Raw genomic sequence first — 22,732 nt, 5'->3', positions numbered from 1 at the left:
TCTCACGTCTTCTAAACAAACGTCTGAAGTGCCCAATGTTGTTCTTGCACACGATGGGGGGCAAAGCTACGAGGAGTTCGATGCCAATGTGGAGGTCTCTGTGGGCCACAACGAGAAGGCTTCAGCAGAGAGAGTTCGTGTCGTCTTGCTGTCCCTTCTCCTCCGTTTGAAGGAGTGCAAGACTACAGTGGAATTACTTTGCCACGTGCTCTAGAGTTTTGGTTGCATGGCCACAATCGCAATTAATGGATTGGAGGCGCAAACCACGTGCTCACAGCACTCGTTAAGGGGCCTAACGCATTGGACCTCGATGGTAGTGGCAGGAGACGCCAAGCGGCGCCGCCGTGATCCGTCGCCCCCAGCCAGGCCTCCTGCTGCTGCCGCTGGATAGGCACGGTCCGGCGTCATCGAGCGCGACGACGTTCCGTGATCGGCACCAGGTTCAGCGTGGGGTGTCCCCCGTGAGCCCACGCGCGGTCGCGGTTCGTTCCGGATCTGTCGCCGACGCTCGGCCGCAGGGCGAGGCGAGGCCGGACGTCTGTCTGGTCGTCTGCTCGTTCAAGACGGAGCTTCGTGCCCGAACTAGGCTACGTACGGTGCGAAAGAAGTTCAACATACCAGCATACAGACACGGTGTTGGGGGGGGGGGGGAACCGTTCGTGATGTCATGGCGTCATTTGTGATGAAGTCAGATCCACGTGGTCCACAAGGATGACGTCACGGCGTCGATTGTGACGAAGTCAGATCCACGTGGTCGACAAGGATGACGTCATGGCGTCGATTGTGACGAAGTCAGATCCACGTGGTCCACAAGGATGACGTCACGGCGTCGATTGTGACGAAGTCAGATCCACGTGGTCCACAAGGATGCAGCTGCGCCGCTGACAGCGCGAGATGGAGAGCCTGGAGATGGTGGGTGCCGGACGCGTGCAGTGTCCAAGGTCTCGGAGCAATGGAGCGCTGTCGACTGGCCCGCAAGTTGTTTACAAAAGTGAAACAAAGATCGGCGACATTTTCGAAGTCAGAACTTCAACGGGACCGTGTACGAGATGACACTTTTGTCGAGGTGAGGCATTGCTTTTTTGTAAATGGGCCCCAAACTTTCTTGATCACCCATTGTGGCTGATCGAGCACAAGCGGAATACTGTGGGAGTGCAGACGACAACGACTGTGTATACATGGCGCAGGTAGAGTGACTTTATATAACATATTTTTGTAATTGAAAAGGCTCAAAAGACCCGAGATCATGCATTCCACAAGAATACCACTAATCCGCAGTATATATTAAGTGAAAACGGCTTTAGGCCTCGGCTATTTTGAGCCATGTGATAGGCGTTCCCGTGTAATTATAGTAAAATTAATATGCAATATACCTTACATAACATTATGTAACAAAGTGCGAGTCCAGATCGAGTGATGCCCTCTTTATTATGTAAATTGTTTGTCGACAATGTTATATCTCACGGCGTAAAACCTCTGTCCATGCAACCTGCTCCTGGGAGCAACATACACGGCCAGTTATGCCCAGAGGTCTCTGCCCAGAGTGATTATTATAATAATAATATCCCTGGCAAGCCAATAGCGTAAACTCCACATCTCGGTGGCGAGGCCAATATCTCCAGGACTCCGTGAAGATGACGCTATTGATGATAAAGAGCTCAATGTAGCAATTGTTTTATGAACACCAGAGCAATGGATATGGCCTGTTGAGGTAAACCAGTGAACGTCGTTGTTGGCTATCTCCTGCTGGGAATGATCCACTCCCAGAAGCCCCTGTGGCTGACCGCATGTGCTTGTGTGTTTGTGCAGGAACGGTAACGTGAAGGTGGCCGCGTCGTCTGACACGCTCACACTGCTACTGCGCTGATGCGTTCTCCACGACGACAACAATGATTTTGTATCTCACACGAAGTGACTTTCTCCCATCAATGAACGTCAGGCGGACGGAGGGGATCATGGTTGGGGGGGGGGTGGGCGATGGGCGTGGGTGGGGTGCTGGGGTGTGCCGAGGGAATGACGAGTGGAGTCGGGGGTGGGGTGCTGGAGTGATTGTGAGCAGTGGGCACGGGAAGAGACGAGCACCCCGCACAGCTGCTATATAAACACGCGGCGGGGCTCGTGTTGTTCAAACTCACAGACGAACCAACGATTCAAGAGGGCCCTTTATGATTATTATTATCGGGTGCAAAGCTTTCCACTTTCGGACAGCGACCGCGCACATTTGATATTAAAAGTGTTTTACGTGGTCTTTATTTTGCGCGTATATATCTAAAAAAAAATCATCATCCTTATTTTGAGTTTGCTGTCAACACTGGACCGTACAGTTAAATAGCTGTGGTCCGCTCGCTTTGAACGGAGGAGCAGCGAAACGACGCGAATTCTCTCCCTCTGTCGAAGCCCTCTCGTCGTGACCGGCAACAGCAGCAGCAGCCACGCGGTCGGCATCTCGCTGACATCGTCCGCAGGCACAGAGACGATTTGAAGAAGTTGTCGCGTTCCAGAGTATTCGCGGAGACGTCTCCTCGACTCTGATGGACGGAGTGAGTGAGGTGAGTGAGGTGAGTGCGTGAGCTTATTGTCACCATTATGACATACGTATACCAAGTTTGCAGTGGATACCACTTTAGGAAGTGGGTAAAAATTGAGTTACAAGATTTGAGGATACGACAGCGACAACAACAACAACGACAATGACAACAACAACAATAATGACAACAACAACAGACAGAGTGAGTTCAAAGAAAGCGTGTAAAATTGGAATCATCGAGATTCTATATGTATAAAACGCTCTATATAGCATTTACCGTTATAAACCTTATTCATGTCGTAGTACCCCCGTAATTACCCTGTAATCAGGTAATTTGTGTGGGGTAAGGGTAAAAGGTAGGCTCGTTGCTTTTTACTTTTTACCTTACCTGCTAAAGGGTTAAAGGTAGGGTAGAGTGAGTGTATTGTGGTAAGGGTAAAAGGTAGGGTAAAGGTACGCTCGTTGTTTTTACCTTTTAACTTTTACATTACCTTGCCGAGGCCTACGTGAGCTGGTGAGGGTGACAGTGGATGAGTTACGGGGGTGAGCGAGTTGACTTGCTCGAGTGGGGAAAGGTTGATTTTTTTGTTCACGTGTTGCTGATTTCAATCAACGACTCCAATTTAAATCAACGACCCATAGTTGCACGGAGTTTACGGGGAAGATTGTGTTCGCGTGACGAGGTGACCAGCTCCCGTGATGACGCCGACTCCTTCGTGTTTGTGAATTCTGCATCGAGTCGTTCTTCATTCATTCCCTTACTCTGTTCTGGATGGTGACCACATTATTCGCGCACGGCCAGAGAGTTTTTAATTTCCCATTTGTGCATCGTCGATAGTTCAATGTCAATGTGCAAGTTTGTTGAGGTGACTGTGTATTGTCTTGGTGTGGCCTGGGACTGTTGTTGCTGTTGTTTGACTGCCTTTTCCAAGTTTGCGAATTGGTGTACTTACGCAATTTAAAAGTACAATACGTAGTTTATTTGTGAATTATTTAAGGGGTGCCACGGTGGTGAAATGTTAACTACCTCGCCTGGCGTGGGTTCGATCCCGACCCTGACGCCTGCTCATGTTTATTTGGAGTTTGCGTGTCTCTCTCATCATCATCACGGTGGCTAGGATATGTTAACGACTTCGCCCGGTATACAGGAGGGCGTGGGTTTGATCCCGACCCTGACACCTGCTGCTGGATATTTGGAGTTTGCGTGTCTCTCTCATCATCATCATGGTGGCTAGGAGATGTTAACTACCTCGCCTGGTATACAGGAGGTCGTGGGTTCAATCCCGACCCTGATGCCTGTTGCTGTCTATTTTGGAGTTTGCGTGTCTCTCTCTCTCCCCGTGGTCGCGTGGATTTTCTCCCGGTCCTCCGGTTTTCTCCTCCACATTGAGAAACACCATCACGCGTTTCGAGTATTTGGCCGCTATACATTTCCACAAGATAAGCCACTTCGTTGAGCTCGAATGTGTGGCTAGGTCGCTTCTGAAAAAGAAGCTAATAGCTCAGTGGGCTTTACCTGGTAAAATACAAAATAAAATAAACATATTCGTGATTCGTTTTCCTTTCCTACACTTTGCACTCCCATCGTGTTGCTGTATTGTTCGTTGTTGTAACTTTCTAACCCACCCCTCGCTGGACATGTGTGAAAAAGAGCTTCATAGCTCATCGGATTTCTCCAGTGTTGATACTGATTTTGGTCATCATCATCATCATCAGGTATCCACATACGCTCCTCCTGTGCCATGGTGTGGGTGCCAATGCGGTTCAGGGGTTGTGTTGCCCTAGCAGCTTCGCAGGAGCTGGGAAAGTGATTGGTGCAGAGTGGATGATAGGTGAGTGAGGAGTGAGTGAGCGAGTGAGTTCGGTGGTGGGCGAGTGAACGTGGCCTAAGTATGGGGGTGAAGAGTTATGTTCGGGTGTCGCGCGCACATGGGGAGTTTGATTTGTGTCCGCTTGTATGCAGAACTTCTTTCGCGCCGTACGTAGTCAACCTTGATTACGTAACCTCATATCGTGCCGAAGATAAAATAAAGGTTAGAAAATAAGGGATAGATGACAAGCAAGCTAAGGGTATACATTTTGCTCCTTACTCTTTACAAAAAAACTAAATCTTCATTAAACATGTTCGAAATTTTCTTCTCGAATTGACAAGAAACATTTAAATCCAAAATCGTATAATTTCGACATACTGTGTTGATTAAAAACGCCTAAAATTCTCACCAAGTTATCAACGGCACGTGGCATTTCGAGAAACGAATCTCGCCTGCCGCTGAAAGTTGTTGGTCGCTGATGTGTTCAATTATTGCAGCCGCCTTTTGCAGACAAGATCATGATAAATTAAGACGACTTCTAATTAATTGATCGCCTGAAATGGGTGACGACATGAGGAGGCAAATGGTACGAATGCGAAAACTGTTCTTTCGTATCCAGTACGTACCCGATGATAAAAATATCGATCCGTAATATCGTAACGCACTTTAGAACCCAGCAACAAATCCCGTGCCTTAGCCTCGCTTCGTGGTGTGACGCCACCGTTGGCAAAAGACCGGGCGCGGTGGAGGGGGACTGCTTGGGGTGAATCATCGGCAAGTGAGATGGACTCTTTGGTTCTTTCGGTAAAGTCACGTAGAAAGAAAATAAATTAAATAAATTAAATCATACTAATAGTATTCTTTGGTTCTTTCGGTTAAGTCACGTATAAAGATAAAATAATAAATTAAATGAAATAATAGCATACTACGACGTCAAAACGTCGTAGTATGCTATTATTTAATTTGTTATTTTATCTTTATACGTGACTTAACCGAAAGAACCAAAGAATAATTCCTGCAGTCACGAAAGCTCCAAAATTGAGATCATACGAATAGTACTCCGTTATTTCATTTATTTTCTTTCTACGTGACTTCACCGAAAGAACCGAAGAGTAATTCCTGCAGTCACGAAAGCTTCAAATCAAGTTTGAAGTGACGTGTAAATCGTGACGGTGCACTCGCAAACTAATACTGGAGTTTATAGTTCGGAGTGATACGTGAGCGAGTGTTATCTATGGATAAGAGTGAGTCGAGGCCAATGTGTGTGTACGAGTTAGGCAATGGGTGAGTAGGTCCGTTAGTACATACCAGCCAGGGAATGGGTTTATTAGTGTCGAAATTAGGAGGATGCATTAGTATGCAGGTGAGTAGGTTTGTGTAAAAAAGCAGTGATTGGTTGAGTAGATAATTGGTGAGTAGGTGTACTGGTGTATGCGTAAGTGAATGGGGTGAGTAGGTGTATTGGGATACTAGCGGTCCTCGACTTACGTCCCCGAGACCTGTTCGTACGGCGAATTGTTCGTAAGTCGGAACACAATCATGTACTCTATTTAAATGCGGTCAGTGTCATAATGTGTTATGGTTCGACAAAAAAGAAGTAAGCATTGTTAAACTAATCAATAAGAACAAGTGTACATTCGCATGGAATACTGTGATAAATAGTGTATGGTGAATAAAACATAATAAAGTAACATGAATAGAAAGAAAATCAGTTTTATTTTCACTTACCTTGAGTCCCGATGCTGGGTTACTTCTCGGAAGGGGTGCACACACACTCACTTTCACTAACACACACTCACACACGCACACACGCACACACGCACACACCACACACGCACACACACACACACGCACACTCACTTTCACTAACACACTAACACACAAAGACCTCCCGTATAGCCTTTCATAGAATATTTGGAGCAAGTGCTGTTAGCGAGCACCTATGATTGGCGGAACGGTACATGAGGGGGTAGGTGGCCAGCACCACGCCCGACCGCCTTTGTCTCCCCAGTGGCGATGTTTACACACTGCACCAGGTACTAATTTGAGGCTGAGTCGACGTAGGGAAGGCCCACGACCGGATCAAATAATCGTCACCGGTGTTGGCAGTGAGCAGGAATCGAACCCGGGTCACACAAGTTCGTAGCGCAGCGTGCCAACCGCTACACCACCGCTCCCCACACACTCACACAGATACATGAGTCAGCCAATGGGTGAGTAGGTGTATTGGTGTGTACATGAGTCAGTGAATGGGTGAGGAGGTGTATTGGTGTGTACATGGGTCAGCCAATGGGTGAGTAGGTGTATGGGTGTACACATGAGTCAATGAATGGGTGAGTAGGTGTATTGGTGTGTACATGAGTCAGTGAATGGGTGAGGAGGTGTATTGGTGTATACATGAGTGAGTCAATGGGTGAGTAGGTGTATGGGTGTACACATGAGTCATTGAATGGGTGAGTAGGTGTATTGGTGTATACATGAGTCAGCCAATGGGTGAGTAGGTGTATTGGTGTATACATGAGTCAGTCAATGGGTGAGTGGGTGTATTGGTGTATATATAAGTCAGTCAATGGGTGAGTAGGTGTATTGGTGTATATATGAGTCAGTCAATGGGTGAGTCAGCCAATGGGTGAGTAGGTGTATTGGTGTGTACATGAGTCAGCCAATGGGTGAGTAGGTGTATTGGTGTACACATGAGTCAGTGAATGGGTGAGTAGGTGCATTAGTGTGTACATGAGTCAGCCAATGGGTGAGTAGGTGTATTGGTGGATACATGAGTCAGCCAATGGGTGAGTAGGTGTATTGGTGGATACATGAGTCAGCCAATGGGTGAGTAGGTGTATTGGTGTATATATGAGTCAGTCAATGGGTGAGTCAGCCAATGGGTGAGTAGGTGTATTCGTGTGTACATGAGTCAGCCAATGGGTGAGTAGGTGTATTGGTGTACACATGAGTCAGTGAATGGGTGAGTAGGTGTATTGGTGTGTACATGAGTCAGCCAATGGGTGAGTAGGTGTATTGGTGTATAGATGAAATCCAACCCTACTAATCATGATGTTACGTTGACAACACGAATGAACTACTCTATATATTTATATTGGCTCTAATCGGCTGCTGGAGTCTGCCACATTTCTACTGGCAAAATGCGGCCGTTCTTTGTTCACTTTTGTAAACAACTTTGCGGGCCAGTCGACAGCGCTCCATTGCTCCGAGACCTTGGACACTGCACGCGTCCGGCACCCACCATCTCCAGGCTCTCCATCTCGCGCTGTCAGCGGAGCAGCTGCATCCTTGTGGACCACGTGGATCTGACTTCGTCACAGACGACGCCGTGACGTCATCCTTGTGGATCAGGTGGATCTGACTACGTCACAAACGATGCCGTGACGTCATCCTTGTGGATCAGGTGGATCTGACTACGTCACAAACGATGCCGTGACGTCATCCTTGTGGGCCACGTGGATCTGACTTCGTCACAGACGACGCCGTGACGTCATCCTTGTGGATCAGGTGGATCTGACTACGTCACAAACGACGCCGTGACGTCATCCTTGTGGATCAGGTGGATCTGACTACGTCACAAACGATGCCGTGACGTCATCCTTGTGGGCCACGTGGATCTGACTGCGTCACAGACGACGCCGTGACATCATCCTTGTGGACCAGGTGGATCTGACTACGTCACAAACGAAGCCGTGACATCATCCTTGTGGACCAGGTGGATCTGACTACGTCACAAACGAAGCCGTGACGTCATCCTTGTGGACCAGGTGGATCTGACTACGTCACAAACGAAGCCGTGACGTCATCCTTGTGGACCACGTGGATCTGACTACGTCACAAACGAAGCCGTGACGTCATCCTTGTGGACCAGGTGGATCTGACTACGTCACAAACGAAGCCGTGACGTCATCCTTGTGGACCACGTGGATCTGACTGCGTCACAAACGACACCGTGACATCCAGAACGGTCTCCCCCCCACCTAGGGGATCTCATCTGACACCACCATGTCTATATGCACGTATGTTGAACTTATTTCGCACCGCACGTAGCCAAGCGTGTCTCGGCCTAGTTCGGGCACGCAGCTCCGTCTTGAACGAGCAGACGACCAGACAGACGTCCGGCCTCGCCTCGCCCTGCGGCCGAGCGTCGGCGACAGATCCAGAACGAACCGCGACCGCGCGTGGGCTCACGAGGGACACCCCACACTGAACCTGGTGCTGATCACGGAATGTCGTCTCGCTCGATGATGCCGGACCGTGCCTATCCAGCAGCAGCAGCAGCAGCAGGAGTCCTGGCTGGGGGCGACGGATCGCGGTGCCACCTGGAGGAACTCTTCCATTGGACACGGCCCCAGCGGTGTCTTGGTGACGACGACCCCAGCCAGTCACACGCAAGCTCGGCGGCTCACGGGGTCTGCCACTAACACGCTGCGCCTGCTGTTTGACGCCCCCTCGCGGAGCGATCGTAGTGCGGCAGGGCCTCCTGCTGCAGGGCCTCCTGCTGCAGGGCCTCCTGCTGCAGGGCCTCCTGCACTACAGGGCCTCCTGCACTACAGGGCCTCCTGCACTACAGGGCCTCCTGCACTACAGGGCCTCCTGCTGCAGCGCCTCCTGCTGCAGGGCCTCCTGCTGCAGGGCCTCCTGCACTACAGGGCCTCCTGCTGCAGGGCCTCCTGCACCGCGTGGCCAAGTGATGGCGCGCCCCCAGGGTTCAGAATCTTTATTTCGACTGCAGGTGGAATCCGATGAGCTATGAAGCTCTTTTTCACAGGTGTCCAGTGGCGAGTTACAACCAGCAAACAATACAACAAACACGACGGGAGTGCAACATGTGGAAAATGGGAAGCAAGTCACGAAATGTGAATAATAAAAAATGATTTACACAAGTCCTACGAATCAAGATTGGCCAAGGGAGCAAAACAACAACAACACAGTCCCAGCCCTCGGCAAGAGAACGCAACGCAGCAGTAGTCCCTCCATACAAATGGCACATTGCCATTGAACTATCGATACGACACAGGTCATTAATGATCAAAGTTACAAATCACATTTGCAAACGTGACTGTATCCAGCACTAAGGGTTATCGCACCTCCCGACACACCACGACGGTTGCCACCTGTCCGGGTTTCCGGATGTAAATTCCGGGACGCTCCGGGTCACTGATGCGGGAGGGCCCAGGAATTGGCGTTTGGGTGGAACCAGGAATTAATTTGTTTCGAGATCCGTGAGCGGCATTGCTGTGTCGAACTTGATTCCCGTAAGCTGGCACAGTGTCGATGATGGGCCTCGTCCTGACCGAGAGAGCACAGGGTGGCCCATAAGTCAGGACACGCGATTCGTGTAAGGTGCGTCTCGCTGAACGAGTGAGATACCTTCCAGCGAAAATTGCTCGTTAAGCGAAAATTCGTTAAACGATCGTCGCTTTCCTGCTGACTGCCACGTTAAAGGCCGGGTTACGTTCCGGGCCCCAACATTTCCCACTCTTGAACAACTTTTTGTAACGTGAGAAATGCAAAGTGTCACTTTGAAATGAAGTAATACAACGCAAAATGTAACACCACACAAGAAGAACCACACCGTGCTTACAGGTGCCTGTCCTCAGCATCTGCAATTAATTAGCGCCGCCACCTTCCCACTGCCCCCCACCCTTCCCGCCCCCCCCCCCCCCACCGTTCCACCCCCCACGGCTCGCCCCCCACCTCCCCCCTCTACCACCCACCGCTTCACCCCAACCGCTCCCGTTAGCTCGCTCGTGCACAATGAAGCGCGCTTCTGGGCACGACGGCAACTGACAGCCCGAGGCTCTCCATTCCTCGCTACCTTCCCCAGGGGCTCGACACAGACGGACTGCTTTCCTCCAAGATGCACCGACTCAAATTCCCCTTGCCACAACATCGAACATTTAAAATAAAAGCTGTCTCGTTACCGTTAATTTTTGTACTTGTATTCACCGCTTAACTTTCTCGTGCTGTTCGTTGCGCACGGCTGCAATTTATTTTGCACGTGGGTTGCAATCTTCTCCGTCTCAGTCGGTGTTCGCCGCTGAGGTCGTGACGGGTTCCTCTTCTCGTTCCTGTCTCTCTGCGCCACCCCCCCCCCCCGGTACCGTTCCCGTTCTGCGGCAGCGTGCACTGATGGCTACTCTATCGAGGGCGACATTGGCACACAGAATAAAGATTGATTGATTAAAGCCATGGTCGTGTGATCGTGGCCATGCAACCAAAGACTATGGACCCACATAGTAAACCACTGTGGCCTGTGCTCCTTCTACGGAGGAGGAGGAGGAACAGTAGTATGTAATATTTAAGAATACTTTTTTTTAAACACGCTTTAAAGAAATGTACCGAACTCGTAATGGCAGAACTCCACGACTCCAGGAAGTGGCCCCGAAGCTTGCCATAACGTGTGGGGCCGTGGTGATTTACAGCCAACGTCAGTTGAGGGTGGACAATTAGACCCAAGGCGAAACATAACATATAAAAGAGATGGCTTAATTTTGTTTTATTTTTAATGATAGAATATAGTATTGTCATCAGTATGACATAAGTATACGAAGTTTGCAGTCGATACCACATTGGGAAGTGGGTTAAAATTGAGTTACAAGATTTAAAGCTTTCGTGACTGCAGGGATTCATCTTCTTGGTTATTTCGGTAAAGTCACGTAGAAGGAAAATAATAAAATAAAATTATTCTCACGACGTTTCGGAGGCAACACAAGTCTCCACCTGATGACAGAGACTTGTGTTGCCTCCGAAACGTCGTGAGAATTATTTTATTATGTTTTATTTTTATTATTTTATTATTTTCCTTCTACGTGACTTTACCGAAAGAATCAAGAAGATAAAAGCGTGTAATAAAAAAACAACGACACGAACTCTCTCTCTCTCTCTGCTGAAGCCCTCTCGTCCATGACCAGCAGCAGACCTCGGCATTGGCATCGAGCTCCTGAGCATTGCCGCACGAAAGAGAAGAAGTGTCCATCGTCGATTTAAAGTTGTTCTTTTCTCCTTCAACCAGGCGACAATTCGCGAGACCGGGGCGCGAGTCCCTTCACGCACAGAGCGGGCCGGCCGAGCCATCCGGATTGCGTCGGTCACTCTGGACGAGGGCACGGCCCGAGATGTGGTGCTGAGCGGTTGTTGTTGTTGTTTGCGGCAGGGCTGAGTCACGCGATTCGCCGTGGCCACCGGGAGTTGAGTAAAACACGTTTTGTTTTCTTTAATCGTCGGTATACAATTATCCACATTACCGCAAAGAGAGATGACGGAGAGATTACAGTCATTGCAATTGCTGCCTAAACTTGTACCTCTGAAATTTCAGCGGCACAGTCAACGGATAAGCACTCGCCACCCTGGCTCCGCTCCACTACTCCGAGCGGTTTATCTGCTTGTCAATAACGTATCTTCTCTGGTGAATATCAATACAATATCAATGGGGCGCCACGGTGGCTAGGAGATGTCAACTACCTCGCCCGGTATGCAGGAGGTCGTGGGTTTGATCCAGACCCTGATGTCTATAAATGTGGAGTTTCCGAGTCTCTCTCCCCGTGGTCGTGCGGATTTTTCTCCGGCTTCTCCCGAGTTTTCCCTCTATATTTAAAAACATGCTTTTCGAGTATTTGGCTGCAAAAATGTCGACATGATAAGCCACTTCGTTGGATGCAGAAACTTTGTTCAACGGGAATAATGGGATTAAGGTCCTGGTATGAGTGGACATGGATTTTTTTTCTCGTAACAATGACTACAATGAGTTATTAAGAAGAATGTGTGTTTTAATTACCTTTGATGATCATGATTTGACAACGATGGAGGTGGTGGTGATGGTGAGGAATTCAGTACGGATTCAGGAGGATGACTTCTTGGAAGATGGAATGAGAGAGGAAAGGGCAGAAGCACTCTCCTCTCTCAGTGGATGCTTGGGAGCCATGATTAAGGGCAATTAACAAGCAAGTAGAGTCCTGTAAAGTACAGTACATATAAACTACAGTACGTATCAAGTACTTGTCGGTGGTCTGGCGCTACTTACACTCGCGAATACTGGAGTCCAGCAGGTCGCGAAAAAGGAATTGGTAGACATTGAGTAACTCGCGAATCCAGAACTCGCGAATAACGAGGGTTTACTGTATAGCTCAGTGGGCCTTACCTGGTAAAATAAAAATAAAGTTTCGTTTACAATAGGAAGTTTTGGAATCTCAAGGTGGCAGGGCGAAATGCCCCATGCCCACCCTCCCTCACCAGGAACACGTCCCTCAGGAGTCTGCACAAGGCTTAACGAGGATACATCTGAGAATTTTTTTTGCCAGAAATGGTAAAACCTATTCATTTTTTTTCATACTTTGATACTGGCAAAAAGGAGACCCATCTTGTAGCTGCTCGCCCCGAGATATAAATGCCCTGATAGTGCATTGACCTCCTCGTGCTGTTCGCCTTTAGGCGTCTTATCGTCTGACACTTGCAGGACTAGGCCCTCAAGAAGGCTGTCTCTGGTGTAGGACAATCACTTTCAAGGACAATGCCATCCATTAATTATCAGAGCATGTTTTTGTTTGCGTGTTCACCACAAGTTTGCGTGGTTAATGCAGACTTGATGCCTTGCAAAATGTTTCTATTTGGTGTTTGAACATCTTAACACCTCCGGTTTTATTGCCATAGAGGGTAAAGCCTATTCTTATTTTTAAATCCTTTATATTAAGTTCACTTGCTTGCTTGCGCGCTTTCGACCGTGCAAATCTTTCGGTCGTTTTTTTAACCCACTTCCCGTGATCCAATCGAGCTGACATTTTGCACACAGACTCGTTGTGCGTGACAATTTATTTTCGTGACAATTTTTTTCCAAAATGTTACACTTTTTAGGAAAAAATAAATTATATTTAATTACCAATTGCTTAATGGTGGCAGGCAATCATCTGACCCATAGGTGGCAGCCATCTCAAGCCAGAGGACGAGAGGACTCTAGCCGCCACGCATATAAAGGATTTATAGTGAAAAACTTTGTTTTTACGGGTTAATTTTTTCATACACGAGGATACACCTGTTGTCCTTTGTGTCCCCGTGTGTCAGTGAGCGCCAGTCGGGGAGCAACGAGGATCTGCCCCTAGCCACCGCTCCCTCCCTGCCTCCATCCGTCCGTCCGTCCGTCCGTCCCGGAGGGCGGGGGAAAGGTCGCTCAGCTCATGGCCGTCACGGGCATGCAGGTGCTCGGGGCCTCGCTGGCCTTCGTGGGCCTCGTGGGGGTCATCGTGTGCACGGCGTCCAACGAGTGGCGCATCACGAGCCGTGCCAAGTCGCTCATGACGGCCTCCTGGGTGTCGCACGGCCTCTGGAAGCAGTGCACGGCCAACGCGATGGGCAGCATGCAGTGCAAGCCCAACTTCACCATGCTCGACCTGGACGGTGAGTGCGCCCGACGGAGGGACGGGCGGACGATGAGCGTCGGATACAGGCGCGTTCGCAAATGTGATTCGTGACTTTGATCCAAATGGGACCTTTTTACTGGTAGGAGCCTCCTGGTTCCACCAGCCCACAGGGGATTATTGTGTCCGTCCGTCCGTCCGTCGTGCATCCAGAAATGGGAGGAGTGGGAGCTAGGTGGAGAGGGGAGGGTGGGAAGGGGCTGGGTGGGGAGGGAGGGGCTGAGTGGGGAGGGGCTGGATGGGGAGGGTGGGGCTGGGTGGGGAGGGGAGGGTGGGGAGGGGCTGGGTGGGGAGGGTGGGGAGGGGCTGGGTGGGGAGGGAGGGGCTGAGTGGGGAGGGGCTGAGTGGGGATGGGCTGGGTGGGGAGGGTGGGGCTGGGTGGGGAGGGGAGGGTGGGGAGGGGCTGGGTGGGGAGGGTGGGGAGGGGCTGGGTGGAGAGGGTGGGGAGGGTGGGGTTGGGTGGGGAGGGTGGGGAGGGGTGGGGCTGGGTGGGGAGGAGCTGGTCACCCCGTGGTGCCCTTATAAAACTCAACGTTTAACCTACTCATGCCGGCTTGTGCCCGCCCTCACAGTCGGGCATATTTGCGGAATACACCACGCCGCCGTTGACCCTGGCCATTGACCGAACAACCCAACGTCTCTACCAGCTCCCTCCGCAGGAATGTGTTTTTTGTGCCAGATTCAAAGTATGTAGTGTTCGCCTTTTGGCGTTCTCTGGTCTGCCACCGGTGAGACGAGGCCATCAAGAAGGCTGTCTCTGCTGTACACCAATCGGTTTCAAGAACAATGCCATCTAAATTTATCAGAGGATAGTAATAGGTTTGTACCCTTTCAACTGGCACAAAACTGACACCTTTATACAAGGCATCATGTTTGCAATAACCACAACACAAGCAGTCAAAATGCAAACAAACCGACTCTGATAATGATATGCACTGTCCTTGAAGTTGATTGGTCCACACCCGAGACAGCTTTTCTTAGAGCCTAGTCTCCATTGGTGTTGGACCAGATGACGCCAGTTGAAAGGGTAAAAACCTATTACTATATTTTGCTACTGGTATTATCAGAGGATGTTTGTGTTTGTATGTTCACCACAAGTACTGTATGTGGTTGATGCAGTAACTTGATTGCTTGCAAAATGTTCCTATTTGGTGTTTGAACATCTGAACACAACTCTTGTTTTATTGCCAGAAAGGGTAAAAACCTATTCTTATGTTTTCAAACTTCGATCCTTACCCCCGAACGGTGTATCGATAGTTCAACCTTAATGTGTAATTCTATTGAGGGACTACTGTGTGTTGTTGTCTTGTTGTGGTCTGGTATTGTTGTTGTTGTTTTTCTGCCTTGTCCAAGCTTGCATTTGATGTTGCTAAATCGGCAGGAATTTATTTACTTTTGCATTTTATACTTTTTTTATATTTCGTGATTTTCTTACCTTTCCTATACTTTGCCCTCCTATCGCGTCTTTGTACTGTTTGTTGTTGTAACTTTCTGACCCACCCCTACTGGACATCTGTGAAATAGAGCTTCATAGCTCATCGGATTCCTCCTGCAGGCTAAACAAAGATTCAGATTCTGATGAAAGTGAAAAAGGTCCCAATGATATCCTGCTGCTGCTGCTGCTCACATGCGCATCGAGGCATTGGTACTCACCTCCTGTGTATAGCCTTCAGCCAGTGGTGGAGACTCCACATTCCTATGGCGGGGATTAGTCTATCCAAAGACGACCCACTGTTGACTTCCTCACAAAGTGGTGTTCATTGCTTGGAGGGAGGGAGGGCCGAGTCACCCCCCCCCCCCCATCTAAAAGCAGGACTCAAGTTGAAGGCCGTCTTCATTAAATTTGGTGACAACGGTGATGATTAGACGAGAGAGAGAGCACTTCTCTCGAGTACTGTGGGTAGGCACGCGGGGTCACGGTGTGGGCCAGGGTGGACAGCCAACGGTCCCGGCACGCGACTTCACTTTCCGCTTGAAACACGGCCACAGATGGCCACAGAGGGACTTTATTCCGTCGCTCCCATGCATCTTAGCCACGCCATAATTGGGCACTAAAGGGGAATATCTTCGAACTGGCAATCCTATAGGGTTTCCAGATGTTCGCCTGTACACCGAACCCAGACATATTTCTCAGTCAGACGAGGTCGACCAACACCGCGCATTATCCCATAATGAAACTCAACACAACAATACCGTTACCAGATCTCGGCACGAATCAATTTCCGCTGACCCGCTGTTTCCCCCCCCCCTCCCACCCCTCCCCGACCCCCGTGCAGTGTACATCCGCGCGTGCCAGGGCCTCATGGTCTCGTCGGTGGTGATCGGCGGGCTGGCCGCCCTCTGCACCCTCTTCGGCATGAAGTGCACACACGTGGGGCCCTTGACCGCCAAGTCCAAGGCGCACATGTCTCTCTTCAGCGGCATTTCCTACATGTTCTCAGGCACGCTCGCGCGCACGCACTCACGCACAAAGACACAGATCCCCCGTATAGCATAGTAATAGGTTTTTACCCTTTCAACTGGTACACCTTTTGGCGTCATCTGGTCCAACACCAATGGAGACTAGGCTCTAAGAAAAGCTGTCTCGGGTGTGGACCAATCAACTTCAAGGATAGTGCATATCATTATCATCATCAGAGTTGTTTCTTTTTGTTTGCATTTTGACTGCTTGTGTTGTGGTTATTGCAAACATGATGCCTTGTATAAAGGTGTCAGTTTTTGTTCCAATTGAAAGGGTAAAAACCTATTACTATATTTTGCCACTAGTAAAGGAGGTCTCATAGTGTAAATGCTTCCCCCGTATAGCCTTTAACACGCCGTTGGGGCAAGAGCTGTTGGCGAGCACCTATTAAGGCCGGCACGGAACTCGTGGGGTGTGGGCGGTCAGCACGTTTCAACATATGTGCATACGGGAGGCGCAGGACCGGTTCAAATATTCATGGCTGATGTTGGTCGTGAGCGGGAATTGCACCCGGGTAGCCGCGTTCGTAGCGCAGCGATCTAACCACTCCACTACCGCTCCCCACAACCACGCTAACCACCGCACGTACACGCGTACACGCGCGCGTGGGAAAGGGTATCCAGCCAAACACTCCAAGCCACTCTGCTCCGCCTGTTTACTTAATCATTTTGATTCAAGTCCGCTTTCAACGACTGTCCCACGTATTCCGCTGGGATTCCGTGAAATCTTCTAAACATCTAGCGCAATGGCTGCGCACGCGACCTTTGCTTCGCTCACATTTGTAGTGGGGTCGAATCAGGCCCACGCCAAGACTGGGTGGCAACACTTTTAATTATCTAACACAACCAACGCTATTCAACGTTCCACGGTTAACTATGTACATTCCGAGCGACGATGCACATTACAGGTTAACTACGTAAGGCGGTGGCCACCGTTCCTCACCACCTAAGGGGACGTCCATAAATGACGTCACGCACCTAGGGGGGGAGGGGGGGCAGACATTTGTGACGATGTGTGACGAGGGGGGAGGGGTTTGAGAAATGTGACGTCACATCAAAATGCGCAACTTTAAATAGCTATAGACTACACGTTCTACTTAATTAAATAGACTTTTTAATAAATGTTTTCTCCTACAACATCAGAGTGCAGCGCCACATTAAACACGCACTACAATGACAATAGTTTAAAGCGATTTGAAGCATGTTTTATTTGGGGGGGGGGGGGCAGAGCTTTGTGACGTCATATTTGAGGGGGGGGGGGGGTCTGACTTTTTGTGACGCCGTATGACGAGGGGGGGGGTAGTCAAAAATAGTCCAAAATCGCGTGACGTCATTTATGGACGGCCCCTTACCACTTGATCGGATTCCCTATACGGAGACTGAAGAGCGATGATCAGAGAAGACGACTTCTTTCCCGGGTTGAACAGCCCCGCTCCCTCTCGGGGCTCGGCTACCAGAGGTCGCAATCGGGTACCCGATACCCGTACCCTACCCGATACCCGGCTACCCGTACCCGACCGGGTATGGTGCCGAGGCTCTTTAGACGAGTTCTAGATTTGAAGCTTCCGTGACTGCAAGGATTCATACTCTAAGGTTTTTTCGGTAAAGTCACGTAGGTAAAAAATAAAATTAAAATTAATAAAAGTAATAATAGAAATAAAATAATAAATCACGACGTTTCGGAGGCAACACAAGTCTCCGTCATCAGGTGGGACCGTCACAGCCAGATTTACTGTATCAAGTGAGGCAAACATTCCAAGATACAAGTTCTCAAATACAAGTTAAGGGGGGAGGAGTTGTACATTGAATCCTGGAGTTCGTGACCGCCACACCTGATCCTCCCACAATATATAATTGTTTTATGCGGAGCGAAAGAAAATCAACGGCTCGTGCGTAACGATCAACTTATTGGGTAAAACCATAAACGTGCGTCAATTCGCCCCCGCATGATGAAATCTGTTCGGGTTACTCGCGGTCTTATCGTTGTGATCGTGATTATTACCGTGACGATTGTTTCCATCCCCCCCCGCCCCCACTTGCCTCTCCCTGAGCAGGGGCGGCTGCTGTCACGGCCGTGTCTTACTACGCGCACGCGGTTCACCATCGACTTCTACGACCCATATCTCATCGGAGCCAGGTGAGCGAATTTGCACGCTCCTTCATCTTTCGAAAACGCTGCCGCCGCTGCTACTGCTGCCGGCACTGGGACACATGTGGCCCCCCAAGGACTCCGCCACCTCGGGACGCATGCATTCCCTGCGTCTCCACGCCGATGCTTCGGTCGATGGGCGACCGAGCTGTTCCCCGTGTGACCCCCCCCAAACTAAGGGATTTAAAACAACAACAAAACATTTCGGTAAAGTCACGTAGAAGGGAAATAATAAAATAATATTGATATAAAACAATACATAAAAAGTGACCATAATATTATTTTATTATTTCCCTTCTACGTGACTTTACCGAAAGAACCAAGAATATGAATCCCTGCAGTCACGAAAGCTTTAAATCAAGAAAAAAACATTTATTTTACCAGGTAAGGCCCACGGAGCTGTGTAGCTCTTTTGTCAGATGCGACCTGGCCACAGATGATCGCTCAACGAAGTGGCTTATCAGCGTGTGGACATTTACAGCAACCAAATGCCCTAAACGCGTGATGTTGATTCTAAATGTGGAGGGGAAACCCAGAGGACCCAGAGCAAAATCTACGCAACCACGGGGAGGAACAGGCAAAGTCCAAATATACAGCAGCAGGCGTCGGGCTCTGGATCGAACCCACGACCTCTGGAACACTTTCTCGCTCTGTGTCATATTGTTTAGTTTCACGAGTTATCGTTCAGCTGAGTGCCTGCCGCTCGGATTTGTGCAGCATCCTATGAGACCCTTGATGAAAGGTGCAATATAAATATAATCATTATTTGTATTGTTGTTGTTACAAGACAAACTTCTCCCCGTATAGCACGCGCAGGCTGCTGGGGTAAGCGGCCTGAGCGTTTGGAACATTCCCTTCACGTACACCAATCTATCCTTACGTTGCTGCTTGTTGGGCGTTTGCTTCGCAATGTTTGCGAACGGAGGTTCCATTATTAACGCATCGACAGCCGTAGCCTTTCCTCTTTGTCGTTTAAGGCTTCACCACGTTGTAAACAAAAAATCAGCCTCCAACAACAAGCCAGTCGAAGGTTTCCTAACCTGCCCTTTTCCCTGTGATCTCAGGATCCACCAGGTGATTTTGTTACTAAAAAAGAAACACAATTAAAAGTGTTTGATTTAAAGCTTTCGTGACTGCAGGGATTCATATTCTTGGTTCTTTCGGTAAAGTCACGTAGAAGGGAAAAAATCAAATAATAAAAATATAAAAAATAAACACAATTCAAAGTGATTTACCGCTCAAATTAGCGCGCAGAGTGTTGGCGCTCCATCTCACGTTCACATCCCTGAGCCAGCCTCGGAGATTCCACATCCATAAATTTCGTGGGCCACAATACGCAGGTGAAGGTGGTCGTCCTGTACGTGTGGTGAGGTGGGTCCCTGTGTGGGGAGCGGTAACCCGAGTTCAATTCCCTCTCAGTGCCAACACCAGCCAAGATGATCTAAAACGGTCCTGGGCCTCCCATAGGTGGACTCGGCCTCAAATGAGTACCCACTAGCGAGACAAAGACGACCGGGTGTGCATCTGGCCACCCACCCACCCCCTCGTGTGCCGTGCCGACCCTTCGTAGGTGCTCCTCGCTAACGGCGCCTGCCCCCTGGCTACACGCGGTGGGGCTGGATCTCTGTCGTCTGTGTGTCCCGCAGGTACGAGTACGGCTCTGGTCTCTACGTCGGCTGGGCCGGCTCGTGCCTCGTGCTACTGGGCGGGGGCCTCCTCCTGTGCGCCGCCTGCAGGCAACAGCGCGAATCATCGGCGGCGCAGCCCTACCACGCGACACCCCGCGTCTTCCAGTGAGAATCACGCGCAGTCACCAGCCCCCCCCCCCCTCCCAGCGCACAAGCTTCTATTGGGGGGGGGCGTTGTCCGTCGATCTGGAGGGGGCTCGCGGCCTGACCCGAGTCGACAACGTTCGGCGACTTCTCCGCTCAAACACGAGCGGTCGAGGTTGAGCGCTCGCGTTTCGTTTGTTCACGACTCCGAGCTCCCTCGGTGGACGGGGGATTTCCTGCATTCGCCTTCAGCGGGCGCGTTGAGTCGGTCGACAGGAGGGCAACCACTGTCGGGTCACCCCCCCCCCCACACAGTGGCACGCGTTTTTTAATCGGCTCCTGGACGACGGCATGACCGGCTGAGTCAACGCCCTCGAACCCGGGGAACTGTGGCAGTCTCGACTTGCGCCGTTTGGCTCACAGGGCTCCACCTGAGACATGAACTGAACTGTGATCTTGCTTCTCTGCACTGGCTCCTGGCTGTGGCTAGTCGAGTGCAATGCACGATCACGTGGCTCGTATTTAAGGCTTTTGTGGGGGCTTGTTGCACTTTGTGCATTCAGGAGGCAATTCAATCCTGGCAGGGTTCCTTCATTAAGATCTGCCGATTGTGCCCTTCTACGCGTACTTTGATCTCAAATGCCTTCGAGGAGGGGGGGGGGGGTGATTGGATGTCTACTGTGGTGTGACCCCCACTGGGGGTGGAACTCCCCCTGGTGACCCCCCCCCCCCACTCGGTAGTCCCAGAGAGCTGCGGTGGTGTGGCTCCTGTCCACCTTTAAACCGAACCAGTTTTAAAATGTTCATCCGAATTAGTTTTATTACATACTCTCTGGCTCTTCTTCTGCCGCTTGGCTACCGTTCCTCTTTCGTGCACGGCGTGCATGGGGACGTTTTGTGCACGGCGCCGCCCTTGCAGCTGCAAATGACTCGTTGATAATTCAGGGCGATCCGCCGGTTTTCCGTCCGCGCAAACTCCAAGCTGTGCGCGCTGACGCCCGCGGTGCCGTGCGCTCGCAGGTCATGCGGCGACGGGCGCGCGGCGGGGCTGCGCGTCGTGGAGGGGCCTCCTCCTCCTGCGCGCTCCGCCCGGGGCACGCGCCCCGCAGGGAGGAGCGCCGGCATCTCCGGCGTGCCGGGCTCCGATCGCTCGTCCATGAGCAGCAGCAGCGGAGTTCGCGGACTCCACCACCCCAAGAGCGCGTACGTGTGAGCGAGCGCGCGTACGTGTGAGCGAGCGCGCGTACGTGTGAGCGAGCGCGCGTACGTGTGAGCGAGCGCGCGTACGTGTGAGCGAGCGCGCGTACGTGTGAGCGAGCGCGCGTACGTGTGAGCGAGCGCGCGTACGTGTGAGCGAGCGCGCGTACGTGTGAGCGAGCGCACGTAGAGATCTGCCACCTCCGTCACCGCTCGACTTTCACCGCGGACCGACTCGCGACTCAGATGCACGACGCAGAACAATCACGAGCGGCGTTGTGGGGAACGCGAGCACGGGCATGTTACGGTGATGTGTATATAGTACAGCACGGCATCGTGCGTGGTGTGTTGTTTTTTTAATATATATTCTATTGCACAAGTACCAACCATAACTCTCGAACTTCAGGGTTATGGTCAGCATGTATTAATGTTATTGATATTCTTAACGTAGAAAAATATGTAATTGAATGAATTGAAAGATGCTTCGTTGACATAGAATTCCATGAAGTTATCTTGACATCGACTTGAACGACGGCGAAAATGTGCTTTGCTGTAATCGATCTCTGTTAGGGTGCACAGTTCGTCAGTAAGTAAACGTGGTTACTATATCAGTCAGCACACGTGAAATGTAGCAGCCGTGAGCATTCTCCCCTTACACGGCTGATGCACTGCCACTGAGTGGGGGGGGGGGGCCTGGTGCCGGGCAGCTGTCGACGTGAGACCGACCAGCATTGGCGTTGGGAGCGCGGCTGTCGCAGGCCTCACCCGCCCTTACTGGTCGCTTGCCAGTGGAGGGTTTTGCACGAATCCTATCGCATTGCCCCACGCCCAAGAGCCGCACGAGGTTTTTTTTTTCCCCGCGAGGAATCCTCGGGAGTGTGACAGAGTCCCCCCCCCCCCCACCGGACGACTCAAGGGAATCTTGCGCCAAATGCGTGCGACTCAGAGCTCTTGCCAGGCGGCAACGGCGGCGGTGGTGGCGGTGGTGGTGATGGGGTGGTGGCGGTGGTGGTGGCGGTGGTGGTGGTGGCGGTGGTGGTGGAGGTGGTGGTGACGGTGGTGGTGGAGGTGGTGGTGGTGGTGGTGGAGGTGGTGGTGGTGGAGGTGGTGGTGGTGGAGGTGGTGGTGGAGGTGGTGGTGGTGCTGGAGGTAGTGGCGGTGGAGGTGGTGGTGGAGGTGTTGGTGGTGGAGTTGGTGGCGGTGGTGGTGGTGGTGGTGGTGGTGGAGGTGGTGGCGGTGGCGGCGGTGGCGGCGGCGGCGGTGGTGGTGGTGGTGGTGGCGGTGGCGGTGGTGGTAGTGGAGGTGGTGGTGGAGATTGTGGTGGCGGCGGTGGCGGCAGTGGGGGTGGTGGTGGTGGAGGTGGTGGCGGTGGGGGCGGTGGGGGCGGTGGGGGCGGTGGT

At 51.0% G+C, this 22,732-nt stretch overlaps 1 protein-coding gene across 1 annotated transcript; it reads left to right on the top strand.

Moving 5' to 3' along the window:
• The first annotated feature begins 2,104 nt into the window (after window positions 1-2,104).
• On the top strand, window positions 2,105-22,243 carry LOC133353952 (claudin-7-like). The gene is made up of 6 exons (XM_061570485.1): window positions 2,105-2,549; window positions 13,402-13,734; window positions 16,031-16,195; window positions 18,269-18,351; window positions 20,010-20,156; window positions 21,156-22,243. Exons 2-6 carry the CDS (start codon window positions 13,515-13,517, stop codon window positions 21,366-21,368), a joined length of 828 nt encoding a protein of 275 aa, XP_061426469.1. The 5' UTR covers window positions 2,105-2,549; window positions 13,402-13,514; the 3' UTR covers window positions 21,369-22,243.
• The last annotated feature ends 489 nt before the right edge of the window (window positions 22,244-22,732 follow it).

The sequence above is a fragment of the Lethenteron reissneri genome, chromosome 45 (assembly GCF_015708825.2).
Source record: "Lethenteron reissneri isolate LAM-NWPU_2019-01 chromosome 45, ASM1570882v1, whole genome shotgun sequence".
Taxonomy (NCBI): Eukaryota; Metazoa; Chordata; class Hyperoartia; order Petromyzontiformes; family Petromyzontidae; genus Lethenteron; species Lethenteron reissneri.
The sequence above is the reverse complement of the archived record's forward strand: the minus strand, read 5'-3'. Positions and strand labels throughout refer to the sequence as shown.